This window comes from Megascapheus bottae, chromosome 17, assembly GCF_031878675.1.
Source record: "Megascapheus bottae isolate mThoBot1 chromosome 17, mThoBot2.hap1, whole genome shotgun sequence".
Lineage (NCBI taxonomy): Eukaryota > Metazoa > Chordata > Mammalia > Rodentia > Geomyidae > Megascapheus > Megascapheus bottae.
In genome coordinates this window covers 46,716,084-46,731,581 of record NC_143525.1, presented here as the reverse complement: position 1 = coordinate 46,731,581, position 15,498 = coordinate 46,716,084, and the positions used below count along the sequence as shown (strand labels likewise).

The window sequence follows — 15,498 nt, the reverse complement described above, 5'->3', positions numbered from 1 at the left end:
CTGGTGAGCTACTAAAAATCACCTATTAAATAAAATATATATTTTTGTACAAAGCCTGGCATTTGATGTCTCCTTCGTGGGAATTTCGGAGCTGGGAGAATGCATTTGGTGCAGGAGTGAGGAGGGTTCTGGAGGGTGGGCTCACACTTTGAAAGATTAGGAGTGGGAATTTTTCCCTGCTCTTTCCCACTGGGTGGTCTCATCTGAGAATTTTTTTAAGATGGATCCCAATCAGGCACTGTAGTACTACGATTCCAATCCCCTCATATCAGCTGCTCAAGTCCCTGTGACTCTCGTTACCTGCTCAGTCAAAGCCACAGCCCCATGACTTTTCTTACAACTTATGATCTCTTCCAACTGCTCCTTAACTTTCCTACCCAATCCTACTCCATTCTCCTCCAAGTATTTCTCTAACACACAGTAATCCAGACACAGAGGGCACAGAGGAAACTGAAGGAGTCTAGATCATTATCCAGAAGATGGGTAGATTAAGGCTTCAGAGTGAAGACTTTCAATTATCCTTCATCGATGATTACTGCTTTTCTAGAAAAAATTAGCACATCATCAATGAAAGGAGAAAGATGTGTAGGGGCAAACGTCTAGAGTAGAAATAACAATGGTGTGTACATCAAAGTTGGAGAAAAACAGATGGCAGCAAGAAAACCAATCTGTTGGCGGTGGCCAGGTCTATGTTCATGGCAAGTGATGGGTTATTTAGAAAGAAAGGCCTATCCTACAAAGTTAAGAAAACTGGGGAAAGGGGGGAAGGTTAGGAGGGCTGGTGGAGAGTGACAAAAGGAGTGACATCCATTGAGACGCTTTGTATTCATAAACTGATTCATTGAATGCTGAGTTCTTTGTGCAACTACTTAAAGATAATATATATATATAATAAAATGAAAGAACAAAGAGTTTTAATGTGAAGGTAGGTAGTTATTCAACTTGGTAATTGAAAAGGGAATGACGTGCCATGCACCAGTCAATACTTGGAGGCTGAAATCTGAGAGGATTGTGGTTCAAAGCCAGCCTGGGTAGGAAAAAACGTGAGACTTTCATCACCAAAAAAGTGAGGAGTGGGCATGAGTGAGAGACGGCCATACTGCATGACATGAGAGCTGAGAGGCTGCCTCATGGGCCGCACTGGAGAAAAATGTTGTGTGTTATAGGAGGAGGAGACGGGCCTGTGACTAAGATAACGAAGTCTCCTCTTCAACTCACTTTTTAAAAGAGTAGCTTCTCAGATACACACTTCCTTCCAACATCATCCTCCGTTCTTACCCCAGAAGCCTGGAGCCATCCATTGAAATGGATGGATTTTTGTCTTCCTAAGTGAAGTCTGATTTTTTTTTTTGCAGGGCCCTGGTGCCCCTCTAAAGTAAGGAGCATCTTCCTCTAGTAAATGAACTCTCAGCCTTCCCCTTCTCCGTCTGGTGAGGGAGATGAGAAATGCCAAGTCAGGCCTGGCAGTAATCCCGACAAGCAGGAAATGCCTTAGCAGCTGAGATTAGAATGCAAGAAGACACTTGCATTCCAGTCTCAGAACTCATTGTCACCTGGACAGGTATTCTGAGTCTTTGTTAACGAAATGCAAAGAATAAAGGGTGACACAGGGTGGAACTCGCTACGCTTTCTCTAGGGAATCTAAGAGAGTATCCTTGGGAAAAAGCTTCTATTCCTACTGGCTGGAGCTGAGAGGAGGAGAGAGAGAGACTCTGCTTCTACATTTCTTTTTATTTTCATATATTTTTATTGTAATTAATAGAAGGGTTACATTACATTCACTAAATAGAAGGTGCATTACTTCACAAACATTGATATGCTTTTACATTTCTGAGCTAGACATGGTCTCTGATTCAAGATGAGATGCTCCCTTCAAAGTCCCAAGGGCTCTGATTCAGCCGACATCACACAACTTATTGACAGTTGTCTGTGGAACTCCCTGACTTTCACTGCACACCTACCAAGCCTTCCTGTCTCTCCTTCACCTGTCCAGGTTTGATTCTCCATCAGAAATGAAATCCTGAAGTACACTTGATCTCAATAGGCAAAAGGGGAATGGAGTACAAACGTGAGAATTCATGAGCTAGCTTATGTAGCAGCAGACCCTTGGACGCCAGACAGGTTTGCAGCAGAGTGTTATGGGTAAAGAAAAGGTGAAAAATGGGATTTCAGGATCCCCTAAAACAATTTGCTCTGGTTGCATGTTTCAAGCACTATTGGTTTTCAGGAAGTCTCAAATCCAAATTTTTCCCCCATCAAGTCTGGAATTTTTCTTGCTCCTTTCAAGGAGAAACAGAACACCAAACACTGCGGGGTACTAAGTCTCTTTAGGAGGTAAAGCCAAGAAGAACACATCCATTTCCCTTTGTTGCCAACAGACTATTCCAGGAATTCCAAGCTTTTTCTATCACTCTCAGAAGTTTTCTCTTCATTGACTAATTCCAGAGTCCTTCCCAGATTTTAAATGTGTGTTCCAACAGCACCAGACCCACAAATAACCAAAACCTCCACTAGCTTCTTACTGCTATGTAACCAATCAACCTAAATGAAATGGTTTAAAACATAACCAATATATAAACTCAGTTCTGGAGGACAGAAACTTGCACTGTACTCATACAGCTGTTTTTCCCTCTCCTCTCTCTCCCTCTCCTCTCTCTCCCTCCCTCCCTCTCTCTCTCTCCTCTCTCTCTCTCTCTCTCTCTCTCTCTCTCTCTCTCTCTCTCTCTCTCTCTCTCTCTCTCTCTCTCTTTCTCTCTCTCTCTTGGACTAAGGAAGAATCATATTCTTGTCTTTCCCAACTTTGTACACACTGCTTGAATTTCTTAGTTCAGGGTCCTTTTCTTACCTTCACGTCTTCTATCCAGTCTCGGACGCCTGTCTTCATCTTGAAAGGAATTTTGTGGTTATCTCAGTCCATCTGGCTAATCCAGGATGACTTCCCCTTTGGACGTCTGTAGATTAATCACACCTGCAGAACCTCTTTTCCATGTCAGGTCACATATGCACATGTCCCAGGGTTTTGCTTGGTGGTACAGGGTGGGGGTAGGAGAGGGTGGATTCTTTCAAACTATGGAACCTAAGGCCAAGGAGAAGATTTACACCACCTGGCCTTGGAAATCTGAATCCAGCATGCCAACAAGATTTTGTGGCTAATTTTGTGACAGTCGCCATTTATCCATAGCTGTATATGTTACCTGGGGACTTACTTTATACATCCAAAGGTTCTTGTCAACTGAATTGAATTGAGAGATTCCAAAGAGATTAATGAGTTATGCTTTTGTGTGGGTGTGTCTGTGAGATGTTTCCAGCAATAACTGATATCTTTGGATGTCAATGTTCACATTTTCCTCTCAATTACTGTTCCAGATATCAGTCATCGCTGAGAGATAGGGATTCATTTCATTCTTTTGGATGTGAAGATGCAGTTTACCCAGCACCCTTTATTGAAGATGATCCTGTCTTGTCTTCCTTTGTTTAAAATTAATTTTGCTGTAGATACACAGGGGGTGGAATTTTTTAAAAGATTTTAGACAGTAAAATACCTATTGAACCTTTCACTTGTATACAGAGGCTTAAGTTTCCCATTCAAACCTGGGAAGCTTGGCCTAAAGGAAAGTCATAGATCTGGTATAGAGGAAACAGATAAGTTAGCCAAGAAAGAAGCAAAAGATTACAAACAAAAACAAAAACAGCCAAGAATGCATGGAGGGAGAGATTTTACACATAGTTACTGGAAGATCACAAAAGCACTAGTAGCTTTTTTAAGAATTATGTTGCCAAGAAAATCAGAAGTCAAGACTTGGACTTAGTGCAAATGAATCTTATCCGTCTTCTATCTCCTACGAAAGTGAAGACAGCTCTAAAAGAGGACATAGATCCTAAATTCCACTTTCAGTGTGGCCCTGAGAAAAGGAACCACCAGGCATCTTACAGAAGGCAGCGGCCCTGCTTTAGAGAATGAGATAACTGTCTCCCAGCAGTATATCAGAGGTGTTGTAGTTGTTTATACCTTACTTATATATTTATTTATTCATTCATTCATTTACTGTTGGTACTAGGGCTTGAACTCAGGACCTGGGCACAATTCCTGAGCATTTGTGCTGAAGACTAGCACTCTGCCAAGACTTGAACCACAGCTCTCTTTGGCTTGTTAGTGGTTAGTTGGAGATAAGAGTCTCATGGACTTTCGAGCTTAGGCTAGCTTTGAACTTTGATCCTCAGATCTTAGCCTCCTGAGTAGCTGGGATTGCCAATGTGAGCCACTAGCGCCTGGCTTATAATTGCTCATTCCTCGCCTTCCTTGACTAGGGGTGCAGCAGGAATGGAGAGATTACACATATTTTTAGAAGTGTCATCCACTTTTTATTGGGGATTACAAAATTAACTTCTAGTAGATTTTATCCTTCTCTTTTCAATGTTTTTGTTTTCAAAAGGTGTAATGAAAGAATATAAGGTAAAATATACACATTTACCACTCTTAAGAACATCACGATGACATTTATCTTGTTAGTCACTTGAACCCGGGAGTATTTTCACTTGTAAAATGGAAACTCTATACCCATTCCACATCTCCCTATTTCTCCTTTGCTCAGCTCTTGTGACCAATGCCCCACTCTTTTTTTCCTATTATTTGTTACCTTTACATGTCTAATAGGAATCAGACAGAATACATCTTTTGTGACCAGCTAATTCTGCTTGAGGTGGTATACTCAAGGTCCAGTCACAGTATCGTATGTCGGGCTTGTCATCCTTCTTCTTCTTCCCTTTTCTTCCTGGAGCTTAAACTCAGAGTCTAGGCAAACACTCTACCACCTGAGCCACAGAGCCTCTTCCCGCCTTTCTGAGTAGTTCACTGGCCATAAGAGTCTCATAGACTTTTCCGCCTTGGCTGCCTTTGAACCTCGGTAGCTAAGATAACAGGTGCGAGCCACCAGCACCTGGCAGTTTTCTTCCTTTAAAGAGTAGTTAATATTCCATAATGTGAATATGCCAAGTATTGCTTACTCACTCATTCAGTGATGCCCATTTTCACTTGTGGCTTTTGTGTGTAATATTGTTTTGAACAAGAGCATAGGATAGATATATTCATAGATAGATATGGATACATAGACATAGATACATCCAGAAGTAGGATTGCTGAATGATATGATAATCCCTTTTTTAACTTTTTGAGGAACCAACATTCTCTTTTGCCCAAATGACTACACCATTTCATAGGTGTACAACTGCTAACCACTGAACAGGAGTTCGGTTTTCTTCACATCTTTGCCCATGGTGTTTATTTTGTCTTTTTTGATATATGCTTCCTAAGGGGAGAGGGAGTGACGTAATATCTCAGAATAACTTTGTCCCCTCCTTCTCTCTTTTCCTTCTATACCCTTCTCCTCTCTCCCTCTTCCTTCTCTCTCTCCCTCTCTCCCCTCCCTTCCTCTCCCTTCCTTTCTTCCTCCCTTCTTTCCTTATTGAACCCAGAGCCTGTGGCTTGTTTCTAATGATTCATGATGTTGAATATCTTTTTATATACTTGTTAGCTGCTTAAATATCATCTCAAGAAAAGTCTATTGAAATATTTTGTACATTTTTAAACCCAGATACTCAGTTTTTTAATTTTTGAGTTGTGTTTTTATCCATCGTAAACGTTAATACTTTATCAGCTACATGATTTGTGAATACATCCTTTCATTTCATAGGTTAACTTGTTGCTCTGTTAATTGGTTAGATGTTTTTAAATTTGATGTATTCTTCCTTTCTTTCCTTTCCCTTTCTCATTTCCTTCTCTCCTTTCCTTCTTTCTTCCCTTCCTTCCTTCTTCCTTTCACTCTCTTCTTTTCTCTTTCCTTTTTGTCTTTTTATTCTCTCTCTTTCTCTCTCTCACTCTTTCTTGGGGGTTGGGCGAAGATGGGAGAATGGGAGAATTCCTCCCATCTCCTTGACTTTGGCAGGCCTGCTTCCTTCCTCTTTCTGTAGAATGTGTTCCATTCCAAAGAAGCCCGTTACATAATTATAACTCACATACTGTGTTCTACCTGGGCATAACCTCCACCTAATACCATTCCTGCTCTTCAGTGGAACCTGTCAGCCTTTCTCCTCCCTCTCTCTCTCTCTCTCTCTCTCTCTCTCTCTCTCTCTCTCTCTCTCTCTCTCTCTCTCTCTCTCTCTCTCTCTCTCTCTCTGGCTCGCTCGCTCACTCTCCTCTTAGCCCTGTCCCAAGAGAGGGCAGAGTGCTGGCCCAGCACGTATTACACCATCTTATGACTCATTCTGATGAGAAAGACTTCTTACCCCCACATATCTCTTTACCCTCTCTGCTTCCTATAAAAGTCAGAGACAGAGTTGCCAGGCAGCACTGAGGCTGAGTGCAGTCCAGAACCTGCCAACTCCCACACTGAACGGCATTTGCTCTCTCTTCCATCGCCATGAAGGTCTCCACAGTGCTTTTTTCCCTGCTGCTTATAGAAACCATCTTCAGCACCCACGTCCTGGCTCAGCCGGGTAAGACCCCCTACTGCCTTCTCCTGGCAGAGCTTCAACCCATCTCTGGGCCCCCACCATCTCACCTTAACCACTGCTTTTCCAAGACCGTTCAAGGAGTGAGCGCAGTCTCGCAGCTGCTTCTGGGCACACAGCAGGCACTAAAATTCCAGCTGTGGACTCTTGATCTATCCAGCTCCGGAAAATCTCTTGTGCAATTGCTGCCCAGATGCTGTCAGCAGTGCTCGGGAGCCTAGGTGATCTGAAGGTAGAGATGTGGGGAGGAGAGAGGAAAGAAGGGCCAGGATCCAGTCTGTGCTTCCTTCATCTCCATTTCCAGGGACAGCGGCTCTGCTGAAGCAGTGGATGTCCGAATGTCACCAGACATAAATTTGATTTGTAACTAGAATTCCCTTATCCTAAGGCAAAGGGTTCTTGTATGACCTCCCAGTGTCACCCAGAGTTGCCCTCAGTCCTTGCTGCCCTGTGGATTGGTGGTGGTGTCTGTGAAAGAGAGTAGAACAGATGCCTCAAAGGGCACAGACATGGAGCTGGAGAGGAATGGTTTCACTTTTTCCTATCTCTCACCTTCTCGTCATTCACTACATCATAAAGTCCCAGAACCCAATGCAAGCGCCTTTTCCTGCTGTCTTACAGAGGGGAGTAATATCTCCACCTGCTGCTATAAAAGGAACCCAAGAAAGATCTCTGTGAAGAATCTGGAGAGCTACACCAGGATCACCCACAGCCACTGTCCCTGGCCTGCGGTGATGTGAGTGGCCCTTCAAATACCTGTCCTAAATTTTTCCCTGGGGCAGAGGCGGGAGATGTGAGCAGATGGATGTGCAGCCAAGTACTTGGCTTCTTAGACCATCTCTAATCCAAGCTCAGAAATTGTCTAGCGGGGAAACTAAGTCTCACAAAAGAAAGAGACTCCCCGCTAGCTCTCTTTCCAGTCACTATGCTCCAGATCCAATCTAGGAGTCAAGGTGGGCTTGGTCTAGACCTGTATAAGAGCGGCTAGTCCCCTTGAAGCCCTTTCTGTGTCTTGCTTTATTCCTCCTCTTTCCTGGAAATGACCCCATCTCTCCTGGCTAAGTGATCCAGGCAGATGCCCGAGAGTAGATTGAACCCCCCCCAAGGAACTCTCATCACTAGCTAACTAAGTCTTCTTCCTCCCTTGAAGCTTCAAGACTAAATTGGGCAAGGAAATCTGTGCTGACTTCCAGGAGAAGTGGGTCCAGGATTCCATGAAGTTCCTGGACCAGAAAATTCAAACTCAGAAGCATTGAACACATATGCCTGAACAGAATCCAAACCGGGAGCCAAGAATATATTATATATTATACATATTTATTTAGATATCTATCTATATATCTATATACCCTCTTTCCTTTCTGAGAATTGTTATGAGATTCCCTTATTCTAATCCTAAATAATATGAGTTATCTTGAAGGATGTGAATTGTAGTTTTGCTTAAGAAGTACTTTTGTTATTATTCTAATTTAATCTGTCACTGATTCTAATGTGTTTGGAAATGAAGAGCCTTGGCCATGTGGTGCCCCTTTCCTCCTGTGTAAACCTCAACATCCTCTTCTCCATCTGAAATACTGCAGTGTGATGAAGGCTTTGTAAGAATCAGTGGAAAGATTCTGTTGTTGTTTCTTGTTGTTTTTAATTTACAGCAAAGATATTCTTATGCAATGGGAATTTTTTGTATCTCTGACACTTGAATTTGCAGCATAAAGTATATTTTTGTATGAATCTGTCTTCGGTGGCTTTTAAAGAATAACATGAGGTTGGCTGGGGTACCAAGTGACGAGGAGGAGGGCAGAGGGAGAGAGCTGTGTGAAAGAGTAGGTGCATGGAAGGCCCGAGGGCTCATCCCAAAGCCTGTGCCAGTTTCCCAGCTGGCTGCTGTCACTGCTTCACCTCCACCCCGACTACCCAAGCCTCCCATCTAGAACGTCCCTTATGTACAGTCAATGATGGATCCGCAGATGGCCTCACAAATCCCTTCCACAACTTGGAGCCATGTGCCTTTAAAGACTTAGAGCAGGAAAGCTAAGGAGTCTGTTCTTCACAGGGGATTCCAGCAAACTCATGATGCCTTCAAGCCAAGTTTCCTAGAAACAGGACTTCCATGAAAGCCCCAGGTAGAAAACCCGAGGTAGCCAGTGGTGGTGACTTACACCTATAATCCTAGCTACTCAGGAGGCTGAGATCGGAGGATCATGGTTCAAAGCCAGCCCAGACTGGAAAGTCTGTGAGGCTCTTACCTGCCATCTTTCCCTCCGTGAATATGAGTGTGAATTGCACATGTACGGACACACTAGGTAGAAGTAACTTTTCTCCGTAGTGTACAGGCCACTGATAGGCAGATCCATATCATCACTGGACAGAAGGCTTGTAAGATGGCCATGTATGTAAAGCGATGCAATGTTTCCATGGGAAATGGGTTCATTGTGCTCTCTGTATATGAGAGGTGAGCCAAAGATAAGATTAGCTGGAGACCGCAGCTCCTCACCAGACCTTCCCATGCACCTCTTGATTCCTCATCTCCTCAGCTGCTGGCCTGGAGATGCAGGATGCGTCTAGGTCGAGGGTATCAGTGGTATGTAGGCTGAATTGACATCAATGTCCTCCCCTTGTTCATGAACTCTGCTGGGGGATTGCATATCCCAGAAGTGGCGGCTGAAACTTACAGGCCGCCTGGATCTGCGTCACTTCTTAAGAGACAGCGCTTCAGACAGGCTGTTTAACCCACGTGTGGATGTGACACAGCCAACACTCTTGAATTGCAAGATCCGCCCCTGTTAGTGCTGTTGTGATTCAAATTGGGCCAATATTACCATGACTCACACACCCAAAGAAATAGCTCAAGGCTGGTGTATCTCATTTTCCTACCTTTATATAAAATGAGAGAGCCAACTAAGAGAGATACTGAGACGGAGATGAGAGCGAGAGATCCAGAAATTCAGACACAGAGATAGACACTGAAACCGAGACAGAATGGGAGAGATTCTAGAGATAGAGAGATGATATATAGGTAGATAATGTGGGTGTGTGAGACTCAAAAGAATCATGTAACCTTAAGCCTATCTCATATAAAAGCTCTCGAATTTTCTTCCAGACAAGCATGGGAAGCAGGCGTCACCATCTTAAATGATTTAACAGCAGAGGAAGATACTTATTCAAATTCTCTAAGCCCCCACTTGCTTTCAAGGTAGACTTAGTCACAATACCTTTGCCAGGTGCTGATGGCTCATGCCTACCATCCTACCTACCTGAGAGATCGAGCATTCAAGATAGAAGTTCAAAGTCAGACCGGAAAGGAAAATCCATGGGATCCTTATCCCCAATAAGCCACCACAAAATCAGAAGTGGTGCTGTGGCTCAAGGGGTAGAGTGGTAGCCGTGAGCAAAAGAACTCAGGGATAGCACCCAGGCCCTCAGGTCAAGCCCCATAACTGACCAAGAAAATAAATTAGAATACCCATATCCTGGATTTGTTAGGGGGACTAAATAAAACAACAACTCCTGAGTGGCAAATTAACATGGTGCATTTTGCAGACTTTGAAAGGTAGTATTGTTAGTGACAACTTGCTATGTGTCAGCCACAGGGTGAGAATCTTTATACCAGCATAAAATTTGGGGTTCTTTCTTCTCCAAAAGTGAGAAGGAACTGTCCTTGAAAAGGACCAAAGTCAAGGCATAGGGGGCTCTATTTTGCACAAGGGGAAACAGGTGAGAGTGGTAAAGGTTTCCCAGACAGGGAGACAGAGACAGAGACAGAGACAGAGACAGAGACAGAGACAGAGACAGAGACAGAGACCAGGCCCTCTTAATCAGCTCTACCTGCAATGAAGCAAGTCACCAGATCTCTATTCTTTTACCCTTTCATAGCGAAGGGTTGCGAAGGAATAAGAATCAGTGTCTCTTTCAAGCCTCTGTATAATTGTTTGGTTTTGGCCTTGCAATCCAGAGCCCTGGACATGAGAGGCCACCAGCCACTCTACCACTGAGCCCTCCCCAACCCCATCGAGCTCATGCTCTGGCTATAATACAGGGACTCTGGAAAAAAGACCATCAAAGTCAGGATACCTGATTCCCAGGTCCTTAGCTGTTGATGGATCACCTTTTTTAGGCCCCCATTGAAGAAGTCACGATTTTTTTTTCTCTATGGGAGGGTCCTTATCTGTCGATCTCTCAGAAACTTTCCCAACAAGATTACAGGTAAATAGTTGATTTTCTTCTTGTCATGGCTGGAAAACAGAGAGAATCAAAAATAAGTAAATAAATAAATAAATAAAACCAAACCAAAGTAGTGCAGCTCCCCCTGCTTTTGAAGGACAGCTAGGCAGCTAGATGGAGCAGCAGGTGAACTTGGATTATCTCACGATTTTCTTTATTTATTCCCACTGAGATTTCTGGACTCTAGATGAACATCCATAGCTCAGAGAAGGAAAAACAATATTAAAAAGAAAGAAGAGGGGAGAGAGAGAGAGAGAGAGAGAGAGAGAGAGAGAGAGAGAGAGAGAGAGAGAGAGAGAGAGAGAGAAAGAGAGAGAAAGAGAGAGAAAGAGAAAGCGAGAGAGAGAGAGCATGGAAAGTCACTTGCTATTGGGGCTTTTTAAACACTCAACTGAGCTAAGTGTTTCCTGCTAATAGCTTGTAATCTAATGGCCTCAGGCCAGCATTCCTGAGGTCAAGAAGTTCCATCTTTGTGGTGCTGACATAATTTCTGGAACCTGGTATCTCTCTCCTGTGAGACTGGGGCATTTCTGAAAGCCATCTCTAGGATAGCCTAGCTTTACTTGCAAGGAGAATAAAAAAGGATTTGGGGATTAAATGGAAATAGCCATCTTCCTAGACCCACAGTGTCTTTCAAGCATCTGTCCCTGGTTTATAAAATCTGTCCCACTTCCTAATAATAAAAGGGATGATATCCAATTGGCACCTGTGCTGTGTGCTTCCAGCTATGCATTGCATGTGTCCATACAGAAACACTGACAAACTCATCTGATCTGCACATCTGATCTGCATACGTACGTATGATAGCTATTGCCACCTCCCCACCTAAGGTAAGCTCAGCACAATGTGTCTAGGCAAGCTTTTCTTGGCATCAAAGCTCATCTGAGTCGTTATCTGAACATAGACACCCCAGACCCAGTGCCTTCCCATCCTCCCAAAAGCTATCTCACCTGAAACAGAGCATCAAAGGACGGGGCTTCTGAGTCCTGGTCAGCTCTGACCTTGGCCCTTTCAAGTGATTCTAAATGAATGCCTAAAGTTCTTCTCGGCCGACGAGGGCACAACTGAATATATACGTACAGGCACCACCAGTCAACTCCAGTACTTTTTGCTATGATCCGAATCTTTCTCTTCCTTCTCCTCCTCTTCCTCCTCCTTTGCCAGCCCTGGAGCCTAATCTAAGAGCCTAGGCCCTGTCCCTTAGCTCTTTTGCTCAAGGCTGACACTCTACTTCTTGGGACACACTTCTACTTCTGCTTTTTGCTGGTTAAATAGAGATCAGAGTCACAGACTTTTCTGCCCAGAACTTTTCAGTCCTTAGGTCTCAACCTCTGGAGTAACTAGGATTATAATGAGCCATTACCAGTGCCTGGTCTCAGGGTTTTTCTTACCACACCTGACCATGCCTTCTTCAGTGATAGATCAAAGTGATATGAGAATGTGTGAGAAAAGCCAAGACACAGCCATGCTGTCCCTCCTCCTTGGTGATCAAAGCTATAATTTCCTCCAGCAACCTCATGCAGATACTTTGCCTCTCCTGGCACCCTCTCCTACTGTGGGCCTACTGCTACGTTACAGTCAGGCATGTCGTATACCTTGTCTTTCTGACTTTTCAAGCTATCAGATGCCCTGTCTGCCACATGAACTCCTTGGGTGAGTGTAAAGTAGGAGGAAGACTTTCCGAATGTTTACCTTGTTAGTTCTTGGGATGTGAAGACCTGGGGAGGGAGGATGTCTCTACTCTGTTATAGATCCACTTGCCTGTGGTTAGTAGAGAAGTTTGGATACATTTTCAAAATGGCTTTAGCATGCAAGTACACCAAAGGCAGGATCAGTAGGAGTTGTTTGGATGTCCCAAGACACTACATTCCAGAGCACTAAGATTCTATGGCCGCTAGATTAGATCTGAGGAGCAAGGCACTCTCTCTCTCTCTCTCTGTCTCTGTCTCTGTCTCTGTCTCTCTCTCTGTCTCTGTGTCTCTCTCTGTGTGTCTCTCTCTCTGTCGTCTCTCTCTCTCTCTCTCTCTCTCTCTCTCTCTCTCTCTCTCTCTCTCTCTCTCTCTCTCTCTCGTGCTATCCTTCTGAAATAGCACAGATTGCAAAGTTCAGAACTGCCAAGCTTTCTCCACCCTGAATGGATACTTATGAAGACTACCAGGTAAACACAGGAAACAAAGTAGGTTGTATTTTTCCATTAGCCATAGGAAGACTTGAACTCAAGGTCTGGGCCTTATCCTTGCGCTTTCGTGCTCAAGGGTAGCTCTCTAGCACTTGAGCCACAGTTCCTCTTCTGGTTTGGGGGGATGATTAATTGGAGATCATTTTCTCACAATTTTCCTGTGGCTTTATATCCGGGTCCTCAGATTTCAGTCTCCTGAGTAGCTAGGTTGACAGATAGGGGCCACCAGTGCCCAGGTCAAGGTAGGTTCTTAAATAAATGGACATTCCCCCATATCCTTAATTTCCCTGCTTCTCTAGCCAGCAGCAAATGTTTGATTACATTTCATAATCCCATACTCCCTTCTCCACTCCCCGGCCCAGGAGAGACAAAATTGGTGCCAAGTCCTGCCTACGAGTTTGCGTCTCTTCCATCCTTCTATTTTCCCAGTGACTGGAATATGATAACAATGTCAGGACTTGATCCCCTGTGTAGGCAAAGACTTCTTTAGAATCTCCCACCCCTTTTTCTCCCTATAAATACCCAGGAAGAAGACCCAGAAGGCAGCAGAGAGTCAGAGATCAGCTCAGAAACTTCCAGCTCTCTCCTAAGGAAGCTCCCTCTCTCGTCCGACTACGATGAAGCCCTCTGCATTGCTCCTGTGTCTACTGCTCGTGCTTCTTAGTCCCCACGGGCTTGCTGAGCCAGGTAAGCCCCCTTCCTCCCTATGGGAAAATACTCCACCTCCACATCCACTTCCGAGACTCAGCACAAACCCTACTACTCAAGGACAGCTCCCCAGACATCACAATGGGCAGGAACATCCAGCCTCAGATCTACCCTGTGGAATAGCCATATAGGAGCCTGGGAACCGGTTCTCCAACCCCCTTTCCTCCCTTCTTCCCCCTGTGCTCACTCTCTTTGTATTTGTATCTCTTTGTCATTCATCTGATCATTGACGCAGATACTGAATGCATCCATGACCAGCTAGCTACCTGCATGGTGTTTGAGTGTGATATGATGAGTATGGTTTTTTGGTTTGTTTGTTTTTTCCCCCACCAAATTCAGCCACCATCCCGACTGCCTGCTGTTTCACTTTAATCAATAAGAGGCTCACCCTGCAGAACCTGGAGAGTTACAGAAGAATCACCAGCAGCAAATGTCCCCACAAAGCGGTAATGTGAGTAGACAAGCTCCATCTCCCACAAACAGAAGACCCGTGTCTTCATTGAGAACTAAACCAGAGGTCCTGACAGGCTGTTTGGAATCTAAAATACAATCCAGGAATTTTTTAATGCGTGAAATGTGTGTCCCCAGTCAACCTTACTTGGGAGATTGTTTGGAACATCCTGGTTCCTTAAGGAAAAGAGAACAGAAGTGTTTACCGGTCCCCTTCCACAGTCCCATTCTTTCTCCATCCTTTTCTCGCCCACTGTATCCCCACTGCCTCCATGGCAAATGAGTGGACTGTACAGGGTTGGATGAGCAAATTTTCTAAAGAAAAGCCTTTTGACTGCTTCTTCTCTCTTTCTCTCTCTCCCCACAGTTTCAGGACGATTCAGGGCAAGATGATCTGTACCGACCCCAAGCAGAAATGGGTTCAGACCTTCATGAAGATCTTAGATCAGAAGCTCCAACTCCACAGACCAACATAACCACCGTCCTTTGAAACTAACACGGAACATGAGAAAGGCTTGATTCATTTCCCTAGCCTAATTTATACTGAGATAATTCTCATTATTCCCGATGAAGTTTGGGTAGTCATTTTTTTAAAGTGCATTATGCTGCAGTCCTTGGAGGTTTTTTAAATCAATCTCGCATGAATGCTAGTCAACTTGAACCAGAAAGCACTGAGCAGATGACTTGCTCTCTGGAAGTCTGAGTCAGTCCCTGCCAAATGTGAGATATGAGCCTGCCTTCCTTCCGTCCTACTCTTCTGCAGGACTTGGAAAATAGCAAAATGTCTTGTGGTTTTAGGGTGGCACTGTGCGTTTGAATGCAAGATGGGGCTCATGATTTCTAAATGGACATAGGTATTTCAAAAATGTAAATAGGGGCCTCGAGTTTGACCTAGTGGTAGCTTGCTTGCCTAGCATGTTTGAAGACCCGGGTTTGATTCCTTGGTACCACATACATAGAAAAAAGCCAGAAGTGGTGCTGTGGCTCAAGTGGTAGAGCTCTAGCTTTGAGAAAAATCCAAGGACAGTGCTCAGGCCCTAAGTTCATGGCCCAGGACTGGCAAAAAAAAATAAAATAAAAATGTAAATAAATAAAATACATAAAAGTCTATACACATTATATTGTTGTCTGGGGTCGTGTTTTTCAGTGGAGAATTCACATTGAACTGGGGTGGGAGAAAGATGGCAGGGGGGTGATAAATAGAGGGGTTAGAGCTGTGTCCCTTACAAAGGACCCTTTAATTTGGCCAGTTTGGGTGGAGATTCGAAGTGAATAAGCAGCACCAGTATCCCCCCATCACAGCTCCGAGACTCTTGCTCCCGTGGACAGTCCCTGACAGCAAACTCTTTAGCCAGCTTCTCTGAAGGAGCCACCCACCATGCCTTTCCCACCATCATTCTTTTGTGTGTCGAGGGGGGGGGGTCATGGGACCTGAA

At 44.2% G+C, this 15,498-nt stretch overlaps 1 protein-coding gene and 1 pseudogene across 3 annotated transcripts; both read left to right on the top strand.

Moving 5' to 3' along the window:
• The first annotated feature begins 6,328 nt into the window (after positions 1-6,328).
• On the top strand, positions 6,329-8,235 carry LOC150052032 (C-C motif chemokine 8-like; annotated as a pseudogene). Its single transcript, XR_016538371.1, has 3 exons — positions 6,329-6,492; positions 7,129-7,243; positions 7,658-8,235. The product of XR_016538371.1 is annotated as a C-C motif chemokine 8-like (transcript).
• A 4,605-nt stretch (positions 8,236-12,840) lies between these two features.
• LOC150052031 (eotaxin-like) lies at positions 12,841-15,181 on the top strand. Of its 2 annotated transcripts, XM_090351257.1 has the most exons (4): positions 12,841-12,883; positions 13,431-13,591; positions 13,952-14,063; positions 14,430-15,181. In XM_090351257.1, the coding sequence occupies exons 2-4, from the start codon at positions 13,522-13,524 to the stop codon at positions 14,536-14,538; spliced, it is 291 nt and encodes a 96-aa protein (XP_090207383.1). In that variant the 5' UTR covers positions 12,841-12,883; positions 13,431-13,521; the 3' UTR covers positions 14,539-15,181. The 2 variants fall into 2 exon arrangements, with proteins under 2 accessions (XP_090207383.1, XP_090207382.1); XM_090351256.1 differs by lacking the exon at positions 12,841-12,883 and having other exon boundaries at positions 13,351-13,591.
• The last annotated feature ends 317 nt before the right edge of the window (positions 15,182-15,498 follow it).